At 33.2% G+C, this 27,078-nt stretch overlaps 2 protein-coding genes across 2 annotated transcripts in view; one reads left to right on the top strand and one right to left on the bottom strand.

The window, feature by feature from the left end:
• Positions 1–816, bottom strand: LOC130448091 (UPF0184 protein CG14818). Its single transcript, XM_056785287.1, has 2 exons — positions 575–816; positions 1–518 (listed from the first exon to the last, which is right to left on the bottom strand). Exons 1-2 carry the CDS (start codon positions 735–737, stop codon positions 334–336), a joined length of 348 nt encoding a protein of 115 aa, XP_056641265.1. The 5' UTR covers positions 738–816; the 3' UTR covers positions 1–333.
• Positions 817–961: 145 nt separating this feature from the next.
• LOC130448090 (DNA polymerase alpha catalytic subunit) overlaps positions 962–27,078 on the top strand; it is a 29,862-nt gene continuing 3,745 nt past the window's right edge. The window contains exons 1-12 of the mRNA XM_056785286.1: positions 962–1,439; positions 1,493–1,696; positions 2,296–2,477; positions 3,624–3,971; positions 4,637–5,026; positions 8,408–8,572; positions 10,327–10,512; positions 13,194–13,590; positions 15,396–16,112; positions 19,961–20,454; positions 22,659–22,983; positions 24,594–24,854. Of these exons, the coding sequence (XP_056641264.1) occupies positions 1,427–1,439; positions 1,493–1,696; positions 2,296–2,477; positions 3,624–3,971; positions 4,637–5,026; positions 8,408–8,572; positions 10,327–10,512; positions 13,194–13,590; positions 15,396–16,112; positions 19,961–20,454; positions 22,659–22,983; positions 24,594–24,854 (3,682 nt within the window). The 5' untranslated portion in view covers positions 962–1,426. The remainder of the gene's footprint in view (positions 1,440–1,492; positions 1,697–2,295; positions 2,478–3,623; positions 3,972–4,636; positions 5,027–8,407; positions 8,573–10,326; positions 10,513–13,193; positions 13,591–15,395; positions 16,113–19,960; positions 20,455–22,658; positions 22,984–24,593; positions 24,855–27,078) is intronic.

Below are 27,078 nucleotides of genomic sequence, written 5' to 3'. Positions count from 1 at the left end.
TTTTTAATTCATTCAATAACATTTATTAGTATTTATAGGAAACAAGAATATTTTTCTCTCCATGGAACCAACTAGCAAATATCTAAACATCTTTGGAACAATTATAGCTTACATTGCACATTTGAATTCGAAGTTTATAATCAATTTTAAGCATATCTATTACATACTTATATAATCTTCAAGTCATTATAATAATAGTTGAAACAATTTTTTCACTTTTCTAATATCAAATTTTTTGTTAAACATTTCATTTTGAATTGACACATTATTAAATATGTTAATAAAAAATTTAACAATATCATATGGAAGTGGAATGATAACTGAATTTTTTTTCTAATTTGCTTTACTATCATCAGATGAATGATCTATTTGATTTTGATCTTGTTGCATCTGTTGGCGTATTTCTCTGTTCGCATGGAGTAATTCCAGTAATTGGGAATGGATAAAATCATTTTTTTGTTCAATATCATCTAAAGCAGAATTTAAAGCATCCAGTTGATTATCGAGTGCTGCAATTTCTAAAATAAAACTTTCCGTATACGATGTTATCCTAATAATTTAATATAGGTATTACCCTCCGGTGTCATATCCTCCAAATTATCATCGTTTTCATCGTTGCTATTTTCTTGTGAATTTGTATCCATTTCTTCGTCCGTAGGATTTTCTGACGTTCCATTTGGTGTCTCGTTCATTTTGCTTTCTGAATCTTCTTTAGGAAGTATATTGTTTTCACCCATTATTAACTATTGTTTTAGATTTATTCACTTTTTCATTTTAAATAAAGTTGACAGTCATATGATTTTGACGTTAATATGCTTGTATTCTTCTCTTTTAGACTTTAAAATACCGCAAACAATTTACTCAACGTTTTGAAACTTCACTATTATTCCTCATATCGCAATGCTTTTTGAAAAATAAATACAGCATTTAATTTTATCAGTCGGCTAACATATGGATTATATCTGTCTGGACACTGACAATAGAAACAGTAAAAATTTTATAAGTATATTCAAAAACTGCGCTTTAGAGCGTGGTCACAAGTGGAGGGTAAAGCTGTCAGTAAAGACAAGCGTAATACAAACAGCCAATCAGCGTTAATCTCTAAAACTAATCTCCCAGAAAATAGAAGCAGTATTCGCATCTAGATAACAATAAATATTCGCTGAATTAACATTATTTATCTGCCCCGTAGATATTATAGATATAACATATAAATATATTTGCAAATATACAGATTTTAAACAACATACTGATTTGTACAATGCACTTTACCACATTTCGACATATGTCAAATAAAGTGACAGAAAGTTTGCCGCCAATTTTGTTTGTATGTTAGTTGCACAGATAAATAATAATGTCAGTAAACTTATGAAGAAGTTTATATATTTTTCTGATTATTTTTGTAATTTAAAGTCAACTTTAGAATATGGAAGATTCTGGTAAGATAGCGAATATATTTTTTGATAAGTAGGTAATTACTGTTAAATTTTAGCTCAAGACAGAAGAACCAGTCGGAGGTCAAGAGCAGATACTTCATATAAAGCAAAGGCCTTCGAAAAATTCAAACAGCTTAAAAAGGGAGTAAAACACAAGTATGAAGTTGAAGAAGTAGATAACGTTTACGAAGTTGTCGAGGAGAAACAATATGTAAAAGAAGTTTTATCCAGATATGATGATGATTGGATTGTAGATGATGGTGATGCAATATTTTATTTATTTAACCGAGCATGAATAATGATCTATTATCTTAATTAATAATATCTTGAAGAAATTCTAAAACATTTTCTAATAAAAACTATACATTTAACTTTCTTGTATTATTGGAAGTTTTATTCAGTTTCTGTGGTTTACGCTTATCTAGATCATCTAAAAATCAAAGTATATAGAGAATATTAGGTTCCTCAAATTTTAATTTGGGTTTCTCTTTTTTTCTCATATAATTAAAAATTTTGTTTAGATACATAGTTTATAGTAGAATAGTGGGAGGCCAAGGGGGCATAGGTGTACTGATAGGCCTGTCGTGCCCCACTTGATCAGGCATTATTTCCTATTTTTCTTACTACCACTGGGCTAGTGAAGAACAGCTGCTGGGGCAATGATGCGGTACCCATCCTCAGTCAGTGAGGAATCATATTCTAATTAATCAAAATGTTCAAGTCACAGCGCCTGATCGGTTTTTGAAAGAACATGGGCATTTCAAGTGGGGCACGGTGTATAGCCGCCCACTATTGTCTACTATGAACTATGGTAAGTTGAGATTGTGACAATCATTAATACTACTAAATTTAATTACAGATGGTAGTGGATATGTGGAAGATGGAAGGGACATTTTTGATGATGATTTGGATATAGATTCGATTGCCCAAGCTTCTGCCAAAGGGAAAGGAATCAAAAGAAAAAGCAAGAACGTTTCAGAAAATGCTGGAAAAGGAAAAATTCAACAAATGTTATCCAACTTACCGACCAAAAAGAAAACTGTAAGTGTCCAACTAAATTTTCTTTTTATTATTATTTTACTATTACAGTTGAGTAGTTCAAGTAGTGCCTGTTATGTGAAAATGCCTGTAGATATTGATCTTGAACTATTGCAGGGTGTAGTGTTTGAGAAAGACGTCCCTTGGTAGCTGATTCCAAAGGCTTGCAAATCTCCAAAGATAAGAATCCCGATAAATTGATGTTCTGAGCATCTGAAAGTGAACCAGGTGCTCATGAGCCACATCTGTTTGTCGAGTTGGTCACCAGCCACCTAGAGCAAAAACTACGAAATTTTGGGAAATGTTTTTTGAAAGTAAAAGGATTCGACAAAAAAATCAATGTTTTGACAATTATAACCGGAATACTAGAAAACTAAACTGGAAACCATAAGTTACCACAAAGAAGGGAGGAATCTCCTAAGTGTTGAACTGGGTGATATCCTTATCGTTGTGTATAACTAAAATGGACAAATTAAAGGAACTGTTCACTTGGATTGAAATCAAATTAAAAGTTATGAATGATAAATTAGAAAACTTTATACAAAAAGTAGAGGAGAAAGAAAAAGAAAACAATAATTTACAGGATAAAGTGAGGAAGCAGGAAAAAAGATTGAAATGCTAGAGAGAGATGTAAGAAAGAAAAATATCATCCTTACAGACATGGTGGATATAAGCATTGGATTCCCCATATTTCTCTATAGCTGCAGTCCATAGGTTGGTGGTGACATAGGCCAGAAGATTCCCAGCTGATCTATGTTTACGAAAGCCGTATAGATGGTAGCTCATGATGTTAGTAGACTCAAGATTTGCTAGTTAACCACTTTCTCCATTACCTTGGCAATGGTAGGGACTAAAGCAATTGGATGGTAGTTGTTGAGAACTATCTTTTTTCCTTTTTTTTATAATAGGTTTGACCCAGCAAGTTTCAAATCTGCAGGGAAGATACCTCTTTTATATGATAGGGAAAAAGAGTTTGCATAGCGGATTTGTTAGTTCATTAAGTTTGGTGGGTCATCTGGGCCAGTGGCTTTATTGATGTCCAAGCCTTTGAGAAATTTTGTCACATCTCGGTGTTGAAATTCTTTTTCTGGCATTCATATATCAACTTTCAATAACCAATGAATCCCATTTTCACTTTGTATTTTTTAGGAAACTAAAATCGATGATGATGAAATGTTATCAGAAATTCTAGGAGAAATTGATTCATCTCCTTCCACCAGTACTATTCAGAAGCCGAAAATAAAGGAATATTCAGCACTAGCAAAAAAATTAGCAGCTAAAGACTACATGAAAAACTTTTCACAACCTACCAAAAAACGAGCATTGGAAAGGACAGTTACAAATTCGGAAGCATCAAACTCTACATTGAAAAAAGTTACCAAATCGGAAGCATCAAACTCTACATTAAAAGAAGTTACCAAACCTGTCCTAAACAAGGAATCTGATCGAAACGGCTGCAAGGAGCAAATAATAACTAACCCTTTTAAAAAAAATAAGGTAAGAAGCCTATTACAATTTTTTTAATAAAGGTTTTTAGTAAAGCAACTTTGACCAGACTAAGGGGCGGAAAAAATTATTGGACCTTGGGTACCAAAATAACTAAATCCGGCCCTGAGCAAACCCCAAATATTTTTCAATTTTCTATCTATCCTAGAGACGGAATTATTTTTCTTTGAAACACCCTGTTGCGTTCGCTCTCATATTCTTTAGATATTATAATAGAAAGGTACTAACGGCAACGTTGCTTTTCCGAACAGCAGCTAAAAACTAAAAGGTGTGCTTAGGAGAGAGAACAGAGACAGACACAGAAAGAACCACATGTTTAAGTTTAATTTAATCAAATATATCGTTACTGTGCCTTTACAAAGTTTATTATTTACAATTATTGTAATATTTCATAGAATAGTGTTTCTTCATGAATAAATGTGAAAGTTGGTCAAGTTGTATATGTTGCATTCCCATCCTGAATGAACTAGTGTAAACTCCTGGAAACGAGAAGCTCAATAAAGCTGCGAGCATCGTAATACACACACCCTATATATTTCTATACTCTGGAATAATTTTCTTTCTTTTTTTTGAATAAAAAATTATTAAAAAACTCAGTTTATAAACTCAAATTTATCTATCTTATTTATATTATAATATTAATTTTTTCTATTTAGACTGATATCCTAAAAGTTGAAAAGCTTCAAAGTGAATGTGTCAAGAAAGCTGAAATCGAGCATCCAAATGCATCCAAAGATACATCTTTTGATGATACTTTAACAAATATGGATATCGAAGATGATAAAACTTCACCTAATACCGACAGCCAAATCATAGAGGTTGATCAATCTCAGGAAGGCTTCGACGATGAGTTTGATATAACTCAAATTGAAGAATTTGAATCTCAAAACGTTGCAGAAGCCAGTGAGAGATTTAGTGATGAGTTGCAGGCTGAGATGGAGAGTGAATGGGAAAATTTTGTAAATAAAACTATTGATACCGAAGAAAAAACAGAAGCCCTCTTGGATAAAACCGACATACCTTTAGTTGAAGTCAATGGTAAAAAGGTAATTTTGTTTTACTCAATTCTATAAAAAATTTCTGTTTAAAAATTTATCACCTTGGGGGGGGGGTGAGGTGGCGTAAGATGGATAATTTTATTGACTCCATAGAAACATTTACATTTTTTTTGTTTGTACATAAATCAGCAATCAGAATCAAGTATTCTAGAAGCTAATTGGCTGGAATAGAACTCCCAAGTTCTTTAATGGTATGAAAAGATCTCTTCAAGTGAAGGGGCCTTTACATTTCATTTGATTCGTCTTTATTTTTGGCGTTTTAATAATGATTGTATTAGAGGAATCTCATGTCATGATACTTGCTGCAATGCTTCTGGATTTCTTCTGTGATGTACGATATGCCAATATCTTTACAGAGATACGCATTATCATTGCATGTAGTATTTTGGATTGAGTCCTCTGGAGGATATCAATATTTGATTTACTGGCACAACCCTAAACTTCCATGCCAAATTCCAGTCTTATAAATTAAAATCGTGTTGTTCATAACTAATTTGGATTTTCTTCCTAATAACCAATATAACATTTTGAATTGTCAATTTTGACTATGTGCTCTTTCCCGTTTAGGTTTGGAACCAGGTGTATTCCAAGATAACGTACTGAATCTATTTTTACATTATTTATAGTGACTTATGAACATTGGTTCTTTCTCAAATTAAATGTTATTTGTGCAAATTTTTTTCATTTTTTTTATTTTCCACTTCCTCGCCCAATCTTCTAACAGGCGTAACTCGTGTTGGATGTGAACTGTGGCAACTATTGGATATTTCTGTTACAGTTTTTTCTGTTGTATATAGTAAATAGAATAATGGCCCCAGAATACTACTCTGTGGTATCCCATACTTGATCAGGAATGTGTCTGAGACTTCTCAAATGATTCTGGTGTTCTGACATAACTATTTCCTGTTTAAAATTAGGCAACATTGCATGTATGTAACCCAGACTGAGATGAGTTACAACCTCTACAACTATTAGGATCTATTAACGATCTAGTTAAATGATACAAAGAGCCCCTTAAAGTATCGTCTCGGATTACTTAATTTTTGTCTTATATTAATGTGAATGTGAATGGAAACCAACATCATAGTTAATTGATTTCAAGCATCCCTTAGACACTTGAAGTTCCATTATCATGCCATTCTTCGAGTACGGTAGTCGGATTATTGAATCCAAGTTCAATTAATTATTTTCTTGTATAAACAATAGTTTTTTCAAAAGTAGTTTTAATGTTTAAATACAAAGAATATGGTAAACCATCATTGGTTATTTCGAAGATACATTACATCTGGTTCTGAACTATGTGTTTGTTAAGTAAGACTTGAATAATTTGGAGTAAGATGGAGAAGAAGGCTTTCGTGCCACAAATTGGTTATATTTAATCGTAAATTGAAATTGCGTCAGATAACTGAGGCGATAAAGATATCAGAAGGCAGTCTGTTTACAATTATGCATGAACATTTGACCATAAGAAAGCTTTTTTGAAAATGACTGCCGTGTTCACTTACACTCTAATCAAAAACAACGTGTTGATGATTCAGAACAGAAACATGAATCAATCACTTCACTCTGGAATCAAAAGGATCATTATCAGAGTGGACTGCAGTCGGTGAACCAGGTATATAGCGTCCAAAGTCACAACAGTTAGCTGGGGAGTTTATGGTTTGAGTATTTTGGGATGCGCATGGTATATTGTTCATCGACTATTTCCAAAAGGGAGAAACAATCAATAGCGAATACTACATAGATTTGTTGAATCGTTTGAATTCAAAAATCAAGGTAAAACGGAATAAAAAATTCACTGTTTTACCAAGACAATGCATTGATTGACAAGTCAATGGCAACGATGGTTAAATTGAATGATTTACACTTTGAAATGCTTCCTCATTCCTAGTCCAGACCTGGCCCTCAGTGACTACTGGCTGTTCGCTGATCTCAAAAAATGCTCACTGGTGAGTAATTCATCTCAAATGAGAAAGCAATTGCTGAAACTGAGCCTATTTTGGGACAAAAGACGAATTCTTCTACAAGCACGGTAGAGAAGGGTTGGAATGATTGTATTGCTATTTAAGGAGATTACAATGATGAAAAAATCGATTTTTGGCAAAAAAGTATTTTTCTTAGTTAGTCACAAGACTTATTGAATGATGTGTTATTTTCAAACTCTTTCCAGTTCTCTGCCTTTTGTAGTAGTAAGTCTTGAGCCCCATAAAGTAGCATTAAATTTGGATCCTAGGTAAAAAAATTGGAAAAATTCAGATACTCAATTTTTTTATAATCCTAACCGCACATCTATGTATGGTGAAGGGCTGAATTGAATGAAAGAATGACTTAATCCAAGGAATGTGCTCATATATATTGCGGAACTTTCAAAAAACGTTTTTATAGATGATTTGAAAAAATTTGAGACTTGATTACGTGTGTAGAACTGAAAAGATATGCTGGTAGATAAAATAAGTCTATTCCAGTAACAATTCATTAAAATGTTAAACCACCATCATATAACGACAATTTGCCCTGGAAAATCAAAGAGCAGTGAGATATCACAAATTTTGTAGTTGGTGATTAAAACCCGATAATCTAAGTCCAAAAAGAGGTTTCAGTGGGGTTGGTTAGATTCATCACAACAATGCTGAACAGTGGCAATAATCCATAGATGATCTATGAAGAAAAATTTGAAAAATTGGCTTTATCGAATGAACAAGTGTACAGAGATAATTTGTGAAAAAATAATCTCTCAGTTTTTGAGTATTAAAAAAATTTTTAGCATAACTCTCGCAAATCTGTCAAATCTCATAAGAATTTATGGCGATCCAAGATGAACTGGATGGTTTGGAGCAGTTGATTGTTTTGGATGTCGTTACTGTGCATCTATACCTAGAAGATATTTTGTACAAGACTACATCTAATTGTTCTGCTTCTAAAATAGGTAAATTTCTCCTAAAAGAGGTTATTTTTCTGGGGTTTTGGTTTTGTATCCCACTTTCTAAGGTGTTAGTACTACTTCTTCGAGGTACTTTCGCAGAGTAGATGCTTTATTGTTTCCATGGCTTGCTCGCACAACCTGCAGTTGTCGTCCTCTGTCATGCCTATCGTCTTAAGGTGGTACTTGATCTATCAGAAGACCCTCCATCAGTTTGATGTCGTTTTTGGACATCACAAGCAGTTCCTCCGACTTTTTAGCTGATAAAGGTATGAATTGTCTTAGGAATGGAGGGTTTCTCCAGTAAGACTCCATCTGATTCCTTATCTATCCGTTCAGTTCATTATTGATTTGGCATCTAATAAGGGCTATTCCAAATTAAGTTGAGCAATTTTTAATTTAAAAATAATTTAATTGCATAATTATTGTTGAATACATTATTTTTCAAGGTTTTCAGATTTTACTGGTGGGATGCTTATGAAGATCCATTTAAACAGAAAGGCACTGTTTTTTTATTTGGCAGAACTTATTCCGAAAAAACTAATAGCTTCGTAAGCTGTTGTGTACCTGTCAGAAATATAGATAGGAGACTTTATGTACTTCCAAGACAATATGTAAGTAAATTTCATAAAATAGAGTTTTATATTTTTGTAAGCATAGATAAGAAGCACTATTATTCACTTTTTATCAATCAAGTTTTTAAAATTTAGTCACAATTTTGTTCAAATATGTTTAGCGAAGGGGGTTTAACTTCAACCGAATCAGGAGTCAGATAATCACAAGAGATATGATCTAGATATTTGAGTATGCTCCCTAGATGCATAACAAAGTCACCAGTAGATAAAAACTTCCTACAAAACAGAAGACGTAAAAGTTATGACTGAAGAGAGTGTTGATCATTTTTATCAATTTTCGCATTATGAAAATTATGTTCTTGCCAATTAAATAGTGACTGGACAGTTTTTTTGTAATACCTAAACTGCTTAAGAAAGCTCTTGCACTATAACAACGCATAGAGTTTTAGCTCAAAAGGCATGTCAACGATGCCTCATTCACCCGATATTGCCCTTTATGACTTTTTTTTTATTTTGGATGGAAGTCGAAGAAGTTCTAACCAAGGGAGTAAACGAGTTAACTTCAAATGTTTACAAAGGATGCTTTGAATTGTGTGGCTAAAATTGTGAATCATTGTGTAGAGTTGAAACTTGAAACTTTTGATAAAAAGCAAGTCTATCCGTCAACCAACCATAAGAGAAATTAATTCAAGAATAAAGGGTCAGTTACGGAATGTCTAGGAGTAGGCAAAGAAAATAGGGAAATGAGAAAGCAAATATTTTGCAAAAAAAGGGCTAAAACTTCTTTCATTGAGCCAGGACCATCCTGTTTCCCAGAGGGGTATTCACTTGAAAATAAGCATGAAGAAAATAGCAGAGTACACGAATATCTATTCAAGATTGTTCCTCGGAAATAAATTTACCAAAGTATGAACAACCTTCGCATGCAGGGGAGGATCTAAAGAGGGGCGATGGCTCGCAAGTGAACCATCTTGGTAAAAAAAGATAAAAACCTGAGAAATACCCTCTGTTTGAACTAATATTAGTTTATTACACTGTCACTAGAAGACAGGGGTGGATCCAAGGAGGAGCGATGGCCCCCAAACCAACCAACCTAGTAAAAAAAATAAAAAACTGAGAAATAACCTCAGCTTAAACTAATATTAGTTTATTGATAAATAATATAAGTATTATATGATGAATATTAAAATGTTTATAACTAATATTATGATGACCCTTTCGATTTCTTTTTTCTTATAATACTGCTACTTTATGAGAATTGAGATGGAAAACACCAGTGTCTGCAGATTTTGTCAAGAAAGGCATGAAAGTGGGAAAAAAAATTTCTATTTGCACTAAAACATCAGGTATTCGTGCCCTGGTAATCGAATCGATCCAAGCGGAGAATTAACCCTCCTGAAACCGTCCCAAATATTCATCAGTACTTTGGGACTGTATGAAGAGTTGTAGCATACATGTCTAGATCACCACTAGCAAAGGAAGGACACGACTTTAGACTTAAATGTTGTAATGTGTGTACAATCCCCTTAGATTTTAGACTGTCTATCTGTATATCTGTATCTATAATTGTTTTGTATACGTTCTACAAAGCAATATTTCCTTTAAGAAGTTGGTGGTGTCTAGTTTAATATTGATTATTCATGGCATTCTAACTAGAAAACTAATTGAGATTGGGTACCACTCCCCGAAGAGTTTCTAGCTGGGAAAAATGTTACAGTGCATGATTTGTAATCTGCAGATTAGAATTTTTTACATAACTAATTGTTTTATATCGCCTTTTTATATTATTTAAGGAAATGGATCGTACAGGTGTACTTGGTGACACACCCGTTACTTTCAAGAAAATGTACGAAGAGTTCAATGATAGAATATTGAAACCAATAGGTGTCACCACCTTCAGATCAAGAACAATCAACAAAAAATATGCTTTTGATCCGGATATACCAGTGGAGTCAGAATATATGGAAGTTCGATATCCTGTAAGTCTGTAGTTGACTATTTTGATCATTCACACAAACTACATTAAATCAGTATACAGAGTGAGCTTTATGTACAGAACGCCTCAACGGCTTGTACGATTTTTATAAATTTTTATGTACAAGGTATTATGGTGGTATACATTGTTGTCAGATATTTCCTTTTCCTGAAAAATAATGAACTTTGTTATTTCAAATGGATCACACTATATATTTTGTGTTTTCAGAAATCCTTAGAAAATACTTATTATATTTTATTGTATAAGTTAAAATAATACATTCAGGTGGCTGTGACTGCTACAATAACAAATTTGACGTTTCAATAAATTATTATTGATATTTTAATGATATTTGGATATAATGATTGGCGTAGATGTCAACAAGAAACATGTAAATATCTTTAATAATCTATATCTTAACCGAAATCCCAAGACAAAAACTACTGTCAGTGAAGTTTATCGAAATTGGTTCAGTAAAAGATTTATCCCAATTCAGGACCAAAAAAAAAACAATCAACTGAAAACGAATCTTTAGATATTTGTGTGATAATAAATTCAAGAGTTCGAGAGTTGTAAGATGACGATTTTGATAGACGTGAATAGTTCGCATACCTAATGATGGATGTTACAATCAAAACGATTCAAATTCTTTAAGTAATGTCGTGTTTTGCGATGAGGCCACTTTTTGTATCAATGGAAACGTAAATCGGAATAATTTTAGATACTGTTCACGTCACAATCCTCCACGTTTGATGCGTGAATCCCCCGAAAAACTGAATGTACGGGCTGGAATAATAGACGAAAAAAATAATTGGTCCCTTTTTCATTGAGGGTAACTTAAATGGTCCGGCGTATTTAGATTTATAGGGAAATAGTATTATACCTGAGTTGGCTTGGATATTTCCAATTGTAGAAAACTATGTTTTCTACAATTTCTAACATGACACAAACATTTGAAGATTTGTCTTCAGTTGTTGTAGGTTTTCTGCATCATGATTTGGATGAATATTTTACTGCAACAGTTTTGTTAAATTTTTTATTAACTCACTGACAAAATTTGTATTAGCACATAAATTATTGAAGAATATTCATATTAAACGAATTATGGCATTCAGGTATAGAGAATATCACATGAAAAATAATTAGTTTTCTTAAGGGTCTCTAAAAACACAAAATATATAGGGTGATCCATTTCAAATAACACAGTTCATTATTAGTCAGGAAAAAGGAAAGATCTGACAACAATGTCAATACCACTATAACATCGGTTGTATCACAAGACCCTTGCATACAAGGCGTTTCATACATAAAACTCACTCTGTATAATATCTATTGCTAGCTTCTGTAAAATTTCATAACAAACATATATAACTAATTTTATTACTAAAATGTCATGTTATTGTTTGTTTAATTTAAGTATCAAATGCTCTATGTTCATAATTAAAACCCTCAGCCACCTTCAATAGAGCTCCAAAGAAACCATACTGCTAAGAGTTTACAGAGCTCTCATACGCTCAAAGCTTGACTATGGTTGTTTTATCTACATGTCTGCTTCAAAGTATAAAACTGACTTATTGTCAAAGAAGCCGCGATGAATCATCCTGATATCCCAGATCAGCTTGACAATGATCTGAAGACTAACTTCAAAAACTTCATTCAAAAATCTTGGCGCGATATATGGAGCAAGAGTACCACATCATTACATAACATCCACCGATCTAGTTTTCACCTTTCCCTAAACTTTTTGAATAGGAGAGAAGTTGTGACAATAAGAAGACTTCGCATCGACCACACGAAACTTACTCACGGCTATTTGATGTCGTCCTGTCTGCTAAAGTTGTTCCTGTGTCTGTACGAAAACCAACCTCAAGGAGACACTTAACTGCCCGTCGGAAATGAGAATAAACCTAGAGTTTCTTATAGCCACCAAGCTGTATGAGAAAATATAATTATATAGATGTTGTAACAGTCCTTTATTTAACTTATGTATCATATGATTGTTTTTGTTTGCCAATGACTAGCGCTGTCGAGGCACGTTAAACTGAAATAAAAAAATGCTCTGTGAACACATTTTCACAATATATTTTTTGTATAATCTCAAGTATTTTTGTACCTATTTTATTTTTTCTCGTTTTATTAGTTTATCTTTATGTATTCGTAAATAGTGTTCGTTAATAAATATATTGCATCTTGAGTTGACTTAGGATTTCTAAATCCAAATTAAGAGTTTGATAGTAAATTGTCACAATATTTTCTAATACTTCGGCTAGGTTTGTCATCAGTGAGATTGAGCGATAATTTGCCACGTCATTGCTGTCTTCAGATTTAAAAATTGGTATTACAACACAATGCTTTTAGAAATTGCCCTGTTTCTAGTGATTTGTTAATTATTGCAGTGAGTGGATGACTTTTAGCATTTCAGCATTGATATTATTATACCTAGGGTGTTTTTTTGGGTTTCAAGTCATTATTAATTATTTGTTTTACCTCACTTTTAGTTACTCTATATAAATATAACAGGTGACAACTAACTTCTTTTCTTTATAGTCAATATTTATTAAATATATTGGACATTTGCTCAATGTCATGAATTATTTGGTTATTGTCTTTGATACTTTGAATCTACTTTCTTTCTGTTTTTAATACTTCATTGACTAGTTTCCATAACTTTTTTTTTTATTTTAGGCAACAGATCCAAAGATCGATATTGATAAAGTGTCTTCGAATACTCGAACGTTTTCAAGAATTTTTGGAGTCAATACCAGTTTCCTGGAAATTCTTTTTCTGGAAAGGAAAATTAAAGGTCCTTGCTGGTTGGATATATCGAATCCAGTACCAGTTTCGAATCCTTTGAGTTGGTGTCACTTTGAGGTGAATTGTATGAAAATGTTCGATTTGAATTTGACAGTGGTGGAAAAACCGCTTGCACCACCTCCACTAATAGTAGCGGCAATCAATATCAGAACATGTATCAATAGAAAAACGTGCAATCATGAAGTTGTTATGATATCGTGCTTAACACAGAAGAAATATGCTGTTGATAAGCAACCACCTGATCCACCTTTCCAACAACATTTTTGCGGTAAGTTCATTGAAAACTATTTTATCTTTTACCAATCGATACATATGTTCCTCAACTATACAAAGTTTTATTTTCAAAATAGTTTTCTTGTATTGTAGGTGAGGGTAAATTTCCGCATTTTTCAGTTTTTCATTTATTGACAGAACAGGAAAACTGATTTTACTCAGTTTTAGCATGGGTTAGTCAGATTTGTTTGTTGGCTAAATGCCCATGATACTAGAAACCAAATTGAAGCTAAACGTATTTGGGAAATCAAGTTTTTATGGAAAAAACTGTGCAAAAAATGGGCCAAACACCTGCGGTGCTTGGCTTTGACACAATATGAAGTTTTGGGGGGAAATATAACAAAGAACATTAGTGAACTTCTGATGTCAACCATATTCAATGAAATTACAGTACAAAAAATTCTTTAAAAAAATGTGCACAAAAAGGAGTTATGTATATGTAGAAGATTTTGTAGCTCTCAGTAGATGCTGAACTCGAACAAGTCTTCTGAGAGAACAGGAAAACTGATTTCACTCAGTTTCAGCATGGGTTAGTCAGATCTGGTTGTTAGCTAAATGCCCATGATACTAGAAACCAAATTGAAGCTAAACTTATTTGGGAATTCAAGTTTTTGTGAAAAAAATGGGTCAAACTCCTGCGGTCCTTTGCTTTGACAAAATATGAAATTTTGGAAGAAAATATAACAAAGCATATCAGTGAACTTTTCAAGTCAACTATATTTTATGAAATTACAGTACAAAAAATTCTTTAAACAAAAATCAGTACAAAATGGAGTTACATGTAGATTTTGTAACTCCCAGTAGATGCCGAAATCAAAAAGCCTTCTGAGAAAGATATCATTTTGTGGAACCTAGTGCTATTGCTTTCTGTCATTTTAAACAGTTTCATGTCCATCCAACAAATTTCTTCTTTTACCAAAGACTTTTACAACTGCGTGGTTTTAATGTCGGGAACAGTTGCTTATGGGATTTTCTTTCCATCAGTCGCTTTTCCTTCTCTGCAGCTTGTTTTTGAATGACTTCTTGCTGCACCTTCCGTTAGTTTTAGTTTGATGTGGATGTAAGCAACAGGAATTTTAATCCTTTACTACTCCGTCTCCTCATGAAAATATATATATTTTCTATGGTTATAGGTTCCCAGGAGTATGTTTCCTGATTTAATTCCTGTAGATTATTCCACTGGATTTTTTTAAATATCTTTTCTAGGGTTTTCTTTATTGTCCTCTAGCAGATTCCACCGAAAGGTTCAGGACTGACAAATCTGTCTATTCTTTATCTTCCAATTCAGTAGCTATTTGCCAACTAGAAGGTTTACCTCGATTTACCCAACAAGGGCTGGATCCACAGACAACTGCAGGTCGGATCAATCTGGCACCAAGACGGATCCAGGATGAATGGCGTCGCCGGAGCAGACTTCTGAGGAGGACACCCCAAAATAAGGAAATCTTTTTCGCTTGGGGAAAATATCAAAATCAAATTAATATTAAGTGGAAGTATAGAGAGAATATTTTTAAGAAAAAAAAATATAAAATAAAAAAATGTATATATAATTTTGTCAAAAAACTTTTTTATAAGCAAAAATTAAATATCACTAAAAAAGACTAAAATTTCCAGTGCCTTAAGCTGTGCTTGCAATCTACGTCGCAAGAAATTTATTAGAAAATTCAAGAAAATGATTGGGGAGCGATATATTTTTAATTTAGGTCTCCAAACATTTGGGACCTTCTTTCTAAAAATTAATATAAATTAATATAATTACCTATCATTTGTCTATGAGTAATTTTCTCTTCTTGATTTCAGTTATTTCATCACCTGCAGACCAGATGTTACCAATTAACATACACGATTCTCTAAATAAGTACAAAGCCACAAAAGTACAAAAAATGGATTCTGAAAAGGGTTTATTGAACTATTTTGTTAACCAATTTTCTACGATCGATCCAGATCTTATAGTAGGACACGACCTTCAAGGCTACCAAATCAACATCTTAGCAGACAGATTATCAAAAATGAACACAAACATTTTCAACAAATTGGGACGTTTGAAAAGATCGGAGAAGAAGAATTTAGAAAAAAGTCTGTTTGCAGGAAGATTAGTTTGTGATATAAAAATATCTGCCAAAGAATTGATCAAATCTCGGTCTTATGATTTGGATACACTTACTCAAGTTGTTTTGAAATTAAACGAAAATCAAAGAATGGAGCTAGAACCTGACGATATTCCCAAAATGTTCAAAACATCTCAAGACGTACTCAAATTAATATCATTTACCATGCAAGACACCATGTACATTCTCAAAATTATGTACAATTTAAACGTCATTCCATTGGCGTTACAAATCACTAATATCGCCGGTAATGTTATGTCTAAAACCCTCATGGGAGGCAGATCGGAAAGAAACGAATTTTTATTATTACATGCGTTTTCAGAAAAAGGATTTATACTTCCAGATAAAGAATATAAGACGAAAAGAGATACTGCCAAATCTTCAAAGAAAAAACCTACTTATGCTGGAGGTAAGGCATAATCCTGTTATATACTCTTCTTTCCTTAACTTTCCAAACTTCCTTCAAAATTGCTACAGTTTCGGGTGAGAACAATAGACCTCCGCAATAGTTTACAAGCGCGGATCCCAGAATGGGTCATGAGGGTCATGACCCCCCCCTTAATTCCCGATTGATTAACTTGGTTTTTTGTTTTTTATAAAAGGGCGTAAGCAGGAATATGTAAAGTACGAATTATTTTACACCGTGGATAAAGGGAGCCAGTAGCTCCAAATATATCGAATATCAAAACAATACCTAATAAAACAAAAATAAAATGCTCAGAAAATTCAATACTAGGAAGTAGAAGAATCTGACATAAACTAATTAATATGAATCAAATCAAACTGATCGAAAAAGGAACCGGGAGTCGGTCTAGGGCTCTATGGGTAAACGACTTAGGAGTTGGTCTACTCGAAAGACTCAAATTTCCGTAAAAGAACTAGCAAACTTAAGAATCGAATCACTCGAAAAGTCGGTTTTTGGGATAGACGAAAAAAGTTGAACTAGTGAGGAAGGCAAGAAGAGTCGCAGTTCTTTTGGAATCATTCGAAAAAGGGCGCTTTTAGATGAACGATTCAAAAGAATAGATATTCGATGTGGTAAAAGGCTTAAAATGACCACCCTCCTTTGTCAAGAGCCTGGATCCACCCTTGATATTTTATCTTCTGCCTTCAACCTCCATCCTGAGATTATTTATGGTATTGTCTAATCTTTTTTATCATGTTGCAGGCTTTTGAGAGCCATCTGTACATTAAATATATTCAAACCATTGGAGACTTTGCAAGTCGAAAATTATATCTGAATCGGGTGTGTAAGTTGTATCCAGGATATACAAGGTGAACCTTGGATGTTGTTGAGTTCACCTTTGTTTCTATTAGATCCAGAATATGAGGTCTCTTCGACTGCAGATGTTGGTGTACAGTGTTTATATTCGTGTTAAGACCTCGTATATTGCAGAAATCTATCTTAAAATTAGTTTTGCCTGATAGGTCCTTCAGACTAGCCTCTACCCGGAGAACCAAACGGGAGGTTAGTTCAACTCTGGAATAGAAAGTGCTATCATGCTATATGTTTTTCTTTTTTGCAGAAGATCATTGTATCATTTTTTAATCTTCCAATCTTCTTTAACTTTTCTTTGTCGTCTTCTGTCAGTGTCTAAACTTCATCATTATTTGAGACTACTGGGTGAAAGGGCCCTTTCTATATTTGAGATGAAATTTAGTAGACATGATACTGCTTGTATCCGTCAATTCATAGGGGTTGAATACTTAAGATTGCCAATCAAAAGTATTTAAAATTTGTTACTTCCCAAGTTTTTTGTATCAAATACAAAATCTATTAAATTATTTTATAGTATGCGATCAAATTCGACACGAAATTTTTGTTATCGCCTTCAAAATAGGACAATACAAGCATGCCAACGTTTATTTTAATTTTCCACACACTTGTAAACCTCGGCCATAATGGTCTTCAGTATCTTAAGCGAATCAATTTTTATTGCATTAATGGACTCATAGCGCGGATTTTTGAGTTTCGGAAAGAGGAAAAGTCACAGAGACGCTCTTTCGTGATTGGCCAAAAAACTACATTATTGACTGTTTGATACTGTGGAAAGAATTTTTGAATTACCATTTGCTGGAATTTTGGACAATTTCCTCAACTATGTTGTTAAGTATCTCTTTTGCGACCTCTACTCGACGTTGTTTTTGCAAAATATCTAGGTCTTTTGCTAGAACTAAAATATTTTCAATCGATCCATAGGAGAATGTCAGAAGCTTCTGCTATCTCTGTAGACAAGATGAAATTCGAACACCAGTTCTTTAACTTTTTTGATGTAATCTTAGTCAATGGAGGTGAACTGAACACTTTGTGGTATTCAAAAACTTGCGTTTACATTAAAGTAGGCTTCCCATAATATTTCTGCAACCTTTTCGATATTTTCAGAGCCAGAATCTTCACAAGCTTTCTTTGTGATCCGTGTGGTAAATAAGTGTCTGCTGGCTTACATGTTTACTCTGTGGTTTAGAAGTTTGTTCTTCAGTAGATTTTAGTTATTATTAAAATTAATGCCAAGTTAATCGACGTTTAGAAGACATGTCCTGCTGGCATCTGTCATGGTAGTGGTTGAACGATTCTTTGACATAGGAAGTCATACATATCTGGATACCACGAGGAACATTCTCTTAAAGGTACAAAGACTGGCTTGCTTATGTGCAACCGGGCCCATTAAATCTGGCCCAGCTGCACTAGAAGTTATTCTAAATCTTCTCCACATGGTACTGGAAATCGTGTCAGAGAAAAATCACTTAGAATAACCAAAGAAAAGCCGTTCCTAAATAGTGACCAAACCTGGGATATGCTTCAGGATGATACATCGGAAAAATTTAGCTTTGAGAAAAACTTTACCTCAATAATAAACTGTAAAATCATGTGGGATGAAAACACCATACAAGAAATGAATAGAAATGTCATTAAATGGTATATGAATGGATCAAAAACAGCGGAACTGGAATAGGAGTGTAAGGGCCCTGAACCAAATATCATAAAATCCAAACTCGTTTGGGATTGCCTAGAAAAATTAAACGAACCGTACAATGGATTTAGGAACACATGGATCCTGTTTGTACTCGACAATTTTTGTTGGTTGAATTTCCCATCAGGTTCCTAAGAGAGTTAGAGGTTGTAACTCACTTGGATGATCTACTTTTCATCAAGTACAAAGTCTACTGTCGTAATTTTTAATTGTAATCGATCCCATATACTTTAGTAAATGAACCTCCGAGTTAACTTCACAAACTTACCAAATAAATCCAAACCATTGGGGTCTTTGTGTTTTGATAAAGTATATAGTACATTGATGTCATTAATTTCAGCATTGTATTGATTCTCCATTCACATGTTTCCTATCACTCTCTTTTCCAATCTCATCACCTTTCTTTGTTGTCCTCTGTCAGCATCCAAGCTTCACTGCTATATAGGAGATATCCTCATGCTATTGCTTAAAAAGACCATCTTTCAACCGTGTTGTGTACTTTTGCATTTTTATGGTTCAGTATCTAGTTCTTAACAGGACCTTAATGGTTTAAATTATTGTCAACCAGATTACCAAGGTATTATAAGGCTGCGTCTCTCTTGGAGAATCTGCAATTAAATATTTTGTTAATATTATATGCAATAACTTTTGCTGGACTCACAGAAATTTTTCTTCCAGCTAAGTTACCTACTAAAGACACTTGACTGAAGTTTTAGGTGTGGCTGGGCCTACTGATTAATAGACCTCTATAACGTCTCATATTTTTTTCTTAGACTCAATGCTCAGATATGGTTCAGATGATCCCATATAGATATAGTTTACTATTTGGCTATTTTCATTTTTATTGGCGCTTTTTTTGTATATTGAACTTTGTTCTCTATATCTTTGTTTATTTCGTGATTATTGTTAGTCTCCAGCACTTTAGAAATGTCATACAAAGTTGGTACGAACTTTGTGTTATTTCTTCTTAGTTAATTATTTCCATTATCTTTTTTCTAAAGTTTTTCTTGGTATTATTACTTTCTATATGAAAATTTCCTCTCCAGAATTCTTTTTGCATCTTTCTTTTTGCATCTTTCTTTTTGCTTCTTATATGACCTTCACTCCTTTTTATTTTTTTGTACTGCTCTCTATTAGCTCAGTAATTAAATTCTTTATTTTAGTTTTGTTGCTCTATATTGTAGTTTATTGCTTTTCTGTTTTTACGTTTATCATGAAGTATTTGTTTCTGTTTTCATATTTTTATTTCTTTCATAAAATGGAAATAATAAAATTATTTTTTTAGGTTTGGTGTTGGAACCAAAAATAGGTTTTTACGACAACCTCATTTTGCTAATGGACTTCAATTCGTTGTATCCCAGCATCATACAAGAATATAATATCTGTTTCACTACATTGCCTGTTAGTGATAACGACGAGAACCTGTTTTTACCAGACAGTAGTCTGCCTCCTGGTATTTTACCAACAGAAATTAGAAAATTGGTGGAAAGTCGACGTCAGGTTAAAGAATTGATGAAAAAACCCGATGTACCTAATGACTTACGCATGCAATACGATATTAGACAAATGGCTTTGAAATTAACAGCTAACAGTATGTATGGTTGTTTGGGTTTTTCAAATTCGAGATTCTACGCCAAAAATTTAGCCGCTCTAGTTACACAAAAAGGTAGAGAAATATTGACGAATACCAGGGATATGATACAAAAAATGAGTTACAATGTTGTGTACGGAGACACAGATAGTATTATGATCAACACTAATATTTTAGATTACGATCAGGTAAGTTGATACAAACTACGAGGTATCCATATTTAATAATGGGATATTTTTACTTATGATCAATACGAATATTCTATCCCTACAACATTCCATGAGATCCTCCCATTATTTGAAACAATGCTGGAAGTCTTCCTCTGTCAGCTCCTCCAAGATGTATACTGCTTCCTTTTTGACAGCTCAAATCTTCTTTATAATATCTTCTGCTAAAAAATTGATGGAAATGCTGCATTTTTAACAAAATGTTCCACAAAGTGTTTTTTGTGTAACATTTAGTTTAAAAAATGTTGAAAAAAATATAATAAAATCATTTGGTTTAGGAATAAAGGTCTTCTACTGTCTGTATAATCTACACTTTACTATAAAATATTGACTTATTGGCAAAATCATATGATTTCTAGTTTCTTATGAAATATTCGTGCACTGCAATCTGTATGTATCCTTAACGCGCTATGATATTGGACATAAACACAAAACTTTTACTTATGGGATAGATAATGGGTATACTAACTTCATTTCGAAGTTGACTTATATTTTCTGGTATTCAAATTAATGTAGTGCGGTGGTTGAATATTATGGTACCCTCTTGATAAGTATCAACTTCGCAAAAGAATTAAGTCGTTTTTGACTTCGTTTTCTCCTCTTCTTTCGTCGATTGTTATTAGTCCAATTCTGGCTTCATTTATGTATAAAATCCATCTTCATTGGGGCTATTATCACGCGCCCATTGGAAATGGACAGTACGATGTCTAGGGAGTAGAGTGAAGACCCGTAATGGCCTTCTAGTATGTAAACTTGCATTATGGAGTCGTCTTAGAACTGTTAATGTTGATATAACAGTAAAAAGTGAACCATTACGAGTGAAGCAAATGTTGTTTGGTCATATTGTACCGAATGACGATCCTCCCTCTTATTAGACACTCGAGAACGTTCACTACGTAGATTGTTTTCCTCTGTACTAAGCTCCTGATTTCTGAGAATTATTCGAAAGGAATGGACTTTTTTATTTCTTGAAAAGTAGCAATTTCATAAAATGAGTAGAAGAACATTCAATTTACAGGTAGTCCCAAGGCTTTTCCCGTTGTATATACACTGAAAAAAGTTAGTAAATTATAAAAACTGGATCCTTTGAAAGGGTAAACAACTGTAATTTTAGTAATCTTATATTGTAATTATTTGTTAATGAAGGTTTCTGTTTGTCCCTGGCTCTTCCCATTCCTCTACCCTCTTCTTTCTCTCTTCCAATTTTCTCTTACCTCTCTCCCACTTTTCTCTTCCTTTTCTTCTTGCATTTCCTATTCCACTTTCGTCCTCTCTTTTTTCTCCTCCATTTCATATGTTTACATAGCTAGTTTTACCTGTTGTTGTACTTTTCATAATTTTACATTCCGCAATAAAGTTTTTCGTCTGCTTTTTTCCTTTTCTGCCTCTTCCCATTCCTTTTACTTTTTTCTTCCTTTTCCTACTCCATTTTCTCTTACCTTTCCTCTTCCATTTCCTTTCTCTCCTCGATTTCATATGTTTACATAGCTAGTTTTAACACTTGTTGTAATTTAAATATTTTTATATTTTAATTATTCCCAGATAAGGTTTCCTATCTGCCTTTTCCTCTTCTGCCTCTTCCCATTCCTTTAACTTTCTTCTTTCTTTTCCTACTCCCTTTCTCTTCCATTTCCTTCCTCTCTTTCTCTTCTCGATTCCATATGTTTACATGCTAGTTTTACCACTTGTTGTAATTTTAATTATTTTATATTGTAATTATTCGTTAATAAAGTTTTTCGTTTGCTACTTCCTCTTCGACTATATTCCATTTCTCTCCCCTTTTATTTTCCCTTTCCTCTCTCACTTCCCACTTCTTTCTCTCCTCAATTCCATCTGTTTACATATTTAGTTATTTTCACCTTTTGTAGTAATTTTAATAATTTTGTATTGTAACTATTCCTTAATAAGGGTTTCCGTTTGTGTCTTCCTCGTGTGCCTTTTCCCTTTCCTCTTAACTTTTTTCTTCCATTTCCTCTTTTGCTTCCTTTCTCTCTTACTCTCCTAGTTACTACATATTTACTGCTTGTTGGTTTATTATATCACATTTTTTGTATCTTTTAATTCTACTTAATATATTCTTATATTCATGTTTATATTTCATCGACTTTATTGATTTATGTTGTCTACTTCTAATTTACACTTTTACAATTCATGTATCTTTTTAGGTATTCAAAATCGGTTTGAAAATCAAACAAGAAGTCAATAAATTGTACAAACAAATTGAACTCGATATAGACGGCGTATTCAAATATTTACTACTTTTGAAGAAGAAGAAGTACGCGGCGGTGTCGCTATCGAAAGATAAAAATGGTAAATTGGTTGCTGTCAAAGAATATAAAGGATTAGACATTGTTAGAAGAGATTGGTCGCAACTTTCTTCCGAAGCTGGAAAGTTCATTTTACAGCAGATCCTCAGCGACCAGACGGCTGACGAAAGGATAGAAAACATACATGAGTATTTGAGGAAAATACGAGAAGATTTACTACAGGGTAAAATTTAATATGCATATTTTTGTTAAACTACATAATTTCGGATCATACGAGCCCTGTCTCTGAGAAACCATGTTTTTTAAAAGAATTCACCTACCAACGAAAAATGAAATAAACAATTTCGTTTATTATTGATAACATTTATTTAAGTTGAATTTAAAACACTGAATTTTTGTAAAAAAAAAGGTTTTTTGTCTTTTTATATCAACAAAATCACATAAAATTAATTCATCACTGTATTAAACCTCCTGTATTATATTGCTCCTTTCTATACTATCAACTATGATTTGGCAATTCTGGAACGGTTCTCGCGGGATTGAATTTGAACTTTTTCTTCATCTTATACCACAAAGTTTCCGTACGAATTGCTGAAAGTCTATTTTAAAACTGGAATATTGTTTTTTGACATCCAATCTTATACTTTTTTCAGCCCTTTGAAACAAACTCTAAATCTGATGGTGACTTTGACATCACACTAAACTTACCATCTAATACTTATTCTGACAGTGCAGTACACATCTACCATATATAAAATTAGTTACTCCTAAACTTGACGAAATCTTTAAATAATATAATATAAAAGTAGCTTTCAAATAAAATTTGACACTTCAATCCGCCTTGTTTATATTCTGCTAAAAAATAGATTGGTTAATCTAAGATGTTCTATGAAAATGAATGCAAAAAACGCCTGTTCTTAAAAACAACATATGTTACTCAAAATGATCCAACATTAGTGTGATCTATGTATATCTATTAGATTTCCAAAAAACGTTTATAATAAATTCAATGTCATCAGTAATCAACTAACTTTACCTATAGATTAGATTTCATTAATAACCTAATTTACTCTAACCTATAAAAATTGTGTCATTCATAATCTAACCTATAAATGATCCTAAAATTAGACTGCAATTTCAAAAACATTTGAATAGCAACAATGATCAACAAACTTTATATTATATAATTTAAGCAATATTTCAAGACACTACTTTTCTCGATTAATTAATGTTAGTAATTTTTAACATTGTTATACTTTGACCACATTTTCTGTACCCGATGATGAATACATAAATATTCGTAATATCAGAATATATATTAAAGAGTACACTTTGGTTTTCATTGCCACAATCCCACAACAATTATGTTTACAGGTTACGATTCTCTACTTTTGCACTCCAATTCAGTTTTATATCTCTAATATCTTCCGACACTGTATCCAAGCATTCTTTAAGACTTCCCTCTTTTTCCTTCTCTTTCTTCAATCACTGTTTTTACAAATTTATTTTTTGTGTCATTTTAGTATGCTCCAACCATTTCGTCCTTTTAAGCTTTTATGTATCTTGGTACTGCTGGGTACAGATTATTTAGTTCTTTGTTAGTTTTTCTTCTCCAAAGTCCAGCATCTGTTTTTATTTCCTCAACCCCTTATGCTTAACGCAACTGTTGTGGGATTGGACCGTTTTTTAACTTTTCTCCCATAAGAAATGCTCCTGCTTTGATTCCAAGTCTTTTCAACATATCCATACTTAGGTTCACATCTGTTGGTGGAACTTCACGACTCTAATCTGAAACCACCCTTACATTTTTTAATACCAATTTTATTTTTTTAGGTAAAGTGCCTATTCCACTACTTGTGATAACAAAACAATTAACCAAAGAACCTCACATGTATCCAGACAAAAACAGTTTACCTCATGTTCAAGTAGCTCTACGATACAATGAAAAAAGTGGTGGTCATTTAAGAGCCGGAGACACTGTACCTTATATAATTTGTGAAGATGGAACTTCCAATACTGCAGTTCAGAGAGCATACCACGTAGATGAACTTAAAAGTAATCCTGACTTGAAGTTTGATGCACAGTATTATTTAGGTAAGCTCAAGTATCTGGACCTGGTGCTCCAAATTTGAGGCCTACCAGAGGATATTGAGAACTCAAGACATATAGTTGGTTGAATTGTGGCAAAGGTGTGTGTTTCCCTGATTTTTGTCTTTCCATTTAAAGAGTCAACATTCCTTTGTTGTCTTTAATATCATATCGTTTATTTATCTAATTTATTGATTCCTATAATCATCATAAACCTTGTACTCCTCATCATCAATTGAATTGAAAGCTTTGGCATTTCTTCAATATACAATTCCCTAAACATTTGCACAAGTTATTACATATTCTGGGGTCGATTGAACTTAATTCACCTTAATGCAAATGTGCACTCGCAGCTATAACCCTTGGAAATTATAACAGGAAAATCGATTTTTCGAGTATTTTATCAACTGCTTAATATTTTCCATTGAAAATGGATATATGGCCTCTTTTTCCTATACAAATGGCTTTCATTTTAATACATACATATTCGACATCTTTTTGAAACGGAAAATGTAATATTTTGGAAAACCTTTGGCTTCGGGTGAAATCAATTGCACTTTCAAGGATTCCATATTTAATGTTCATCAATTATTTCAACAGTATACACGCCCTCTTTCATAAAACGCCAGAAGTGAGAGGATTAAGATTTGGACTTCTTGCTGGTCAAGAAATAGGTGCATCAGGACTCATTCGAATCCAGCATCCAGAGTACAGACTGAAAATCTGTAATTTGTGAAATTTTGTAATCACTGCAAACGATTTGCACCATTTAAATTATTTGGAAGAAATACGGATCCTATCAAATTATTATTTATAATTCCTGTTATCCCTGATATTCAAGGTCAACCTCTCCAGCAAGGAGAAATGAAACCAAAATAAGATCAGTTTGCCTTCAATGGTGACATTCTACTAAACGGATAGATCCAAAACGAGCGAGCTGGTTAAAGCAGTAGTATATGAGCGTGGCCATACTCTGGACATTAGTGTGTACGTCTGTACAGGTAGTGCAGCGACACTAATGACTATGTAAAGCATTACAGCAGAAACAAAGCTAATTTTCCAATGCTCAACTCAATGCCTTGCGAATTATAGAGCTGCTCTGGGTGCCTGGACAAAGGGGTTACGAAATTGTCAACGACTTGACCAAGCTTGAGCCACTTTACCGTTGACTAGACCTGAACCCGCAGTGGAAATCCCTTACTTACGGATCAAGGAACACGTTAAACTGTGAAAAAAGGAGAAAATCAAGGAGGGATGCTTCTATTCTTATGGTTTCAAACAGGCAAAAACATTCTTACTGACCTCCCACATTGTGTAACGTAATTACTGCACCTAAGCAGATGGGAGTCAAAAGACTTTTGTAAAATTAATCAAAGAATGCACAGAAGCTGGTGATTCCAGATACAACGCAGGTTGGGATTGAACTGGGATAGAAACTGCCAGTTTAGTGGAATAGAGGGGGTAACTACATATATTCTATATAATTGTGAAGCACTTGTTAACACATGGAGGGAAATCCTAGGATTCGATTCGATGGAAGGGCCTAGCTTCAAAGCCAGGGATGTCTAAAGGTTTCTCCAATTCTGGATTGTACCAAAGACAACTTAAGCGGCTATAATAGGATTACCCAGGCAATTAGGACCGACAGTGTCTTCCATTTCTTGGTACAGTACATGAGTATATTATGGTAACTTATAAAACCGTATTTATTGAAACCTTCTGACTGACTTCTCAAACTGTGTAACGTAATTACTACAGCTTAGCAGATGGTAGTCAGTACAGTACATGTGTGCCTAATACTATTTCTATTAAAAATAGCTTCAACGATAAACAAAATGGAATTGATATACCGATTACTTCTGTTCAAAAACATTTGTAAAATTCCAATCTATTGAGATATTCTTCATCTAAGCAGTTATTTACACTACTTCCATTAATTCTAAAATCTCCTTGTTGTTTGTATTCTTTTTTGAACGACCACTATAACAGGAAAAAAATAATCGTCTATCGAGTGTATTCTGATTGGGATATTATTTTCCATAATGCCTTGCAGTTGTTGCACTATTCGCTTGGTAATCACTTGTGATTACTAGAATTTTAGGTAATTATCTGAAGTGTGTAAAACTGAAATACGAAATAATTAGAACTTTAGAAAAAGTGATGATACAAAAAATTTGGCGGTTTTTAGAGGTTCAAAACTATCTATTTTCGTTACAAATATTGTAACTAA

The sequence above is a fragment of the Diorhabda sublineata genome, chromosome 8 (genome assembly GCF_026230105.1).
Source record: "Diorhabda sublineata isolate icDioSubl1.1 chromosome 8, icDioSubl1.1, whole genome shotgun sequence".
NCBI classification, from domain to species: Eukaryota; Metazoa; Arthropoda; class Insecta; order Coleoptera; family Chrysomelidae; genus Diorhabda; species Diorhabda sublineata.
Note: the sequence above shows the minus strand (reverse complement) of the source record. Positions and strands in the feature narration are given on the sequence as shown.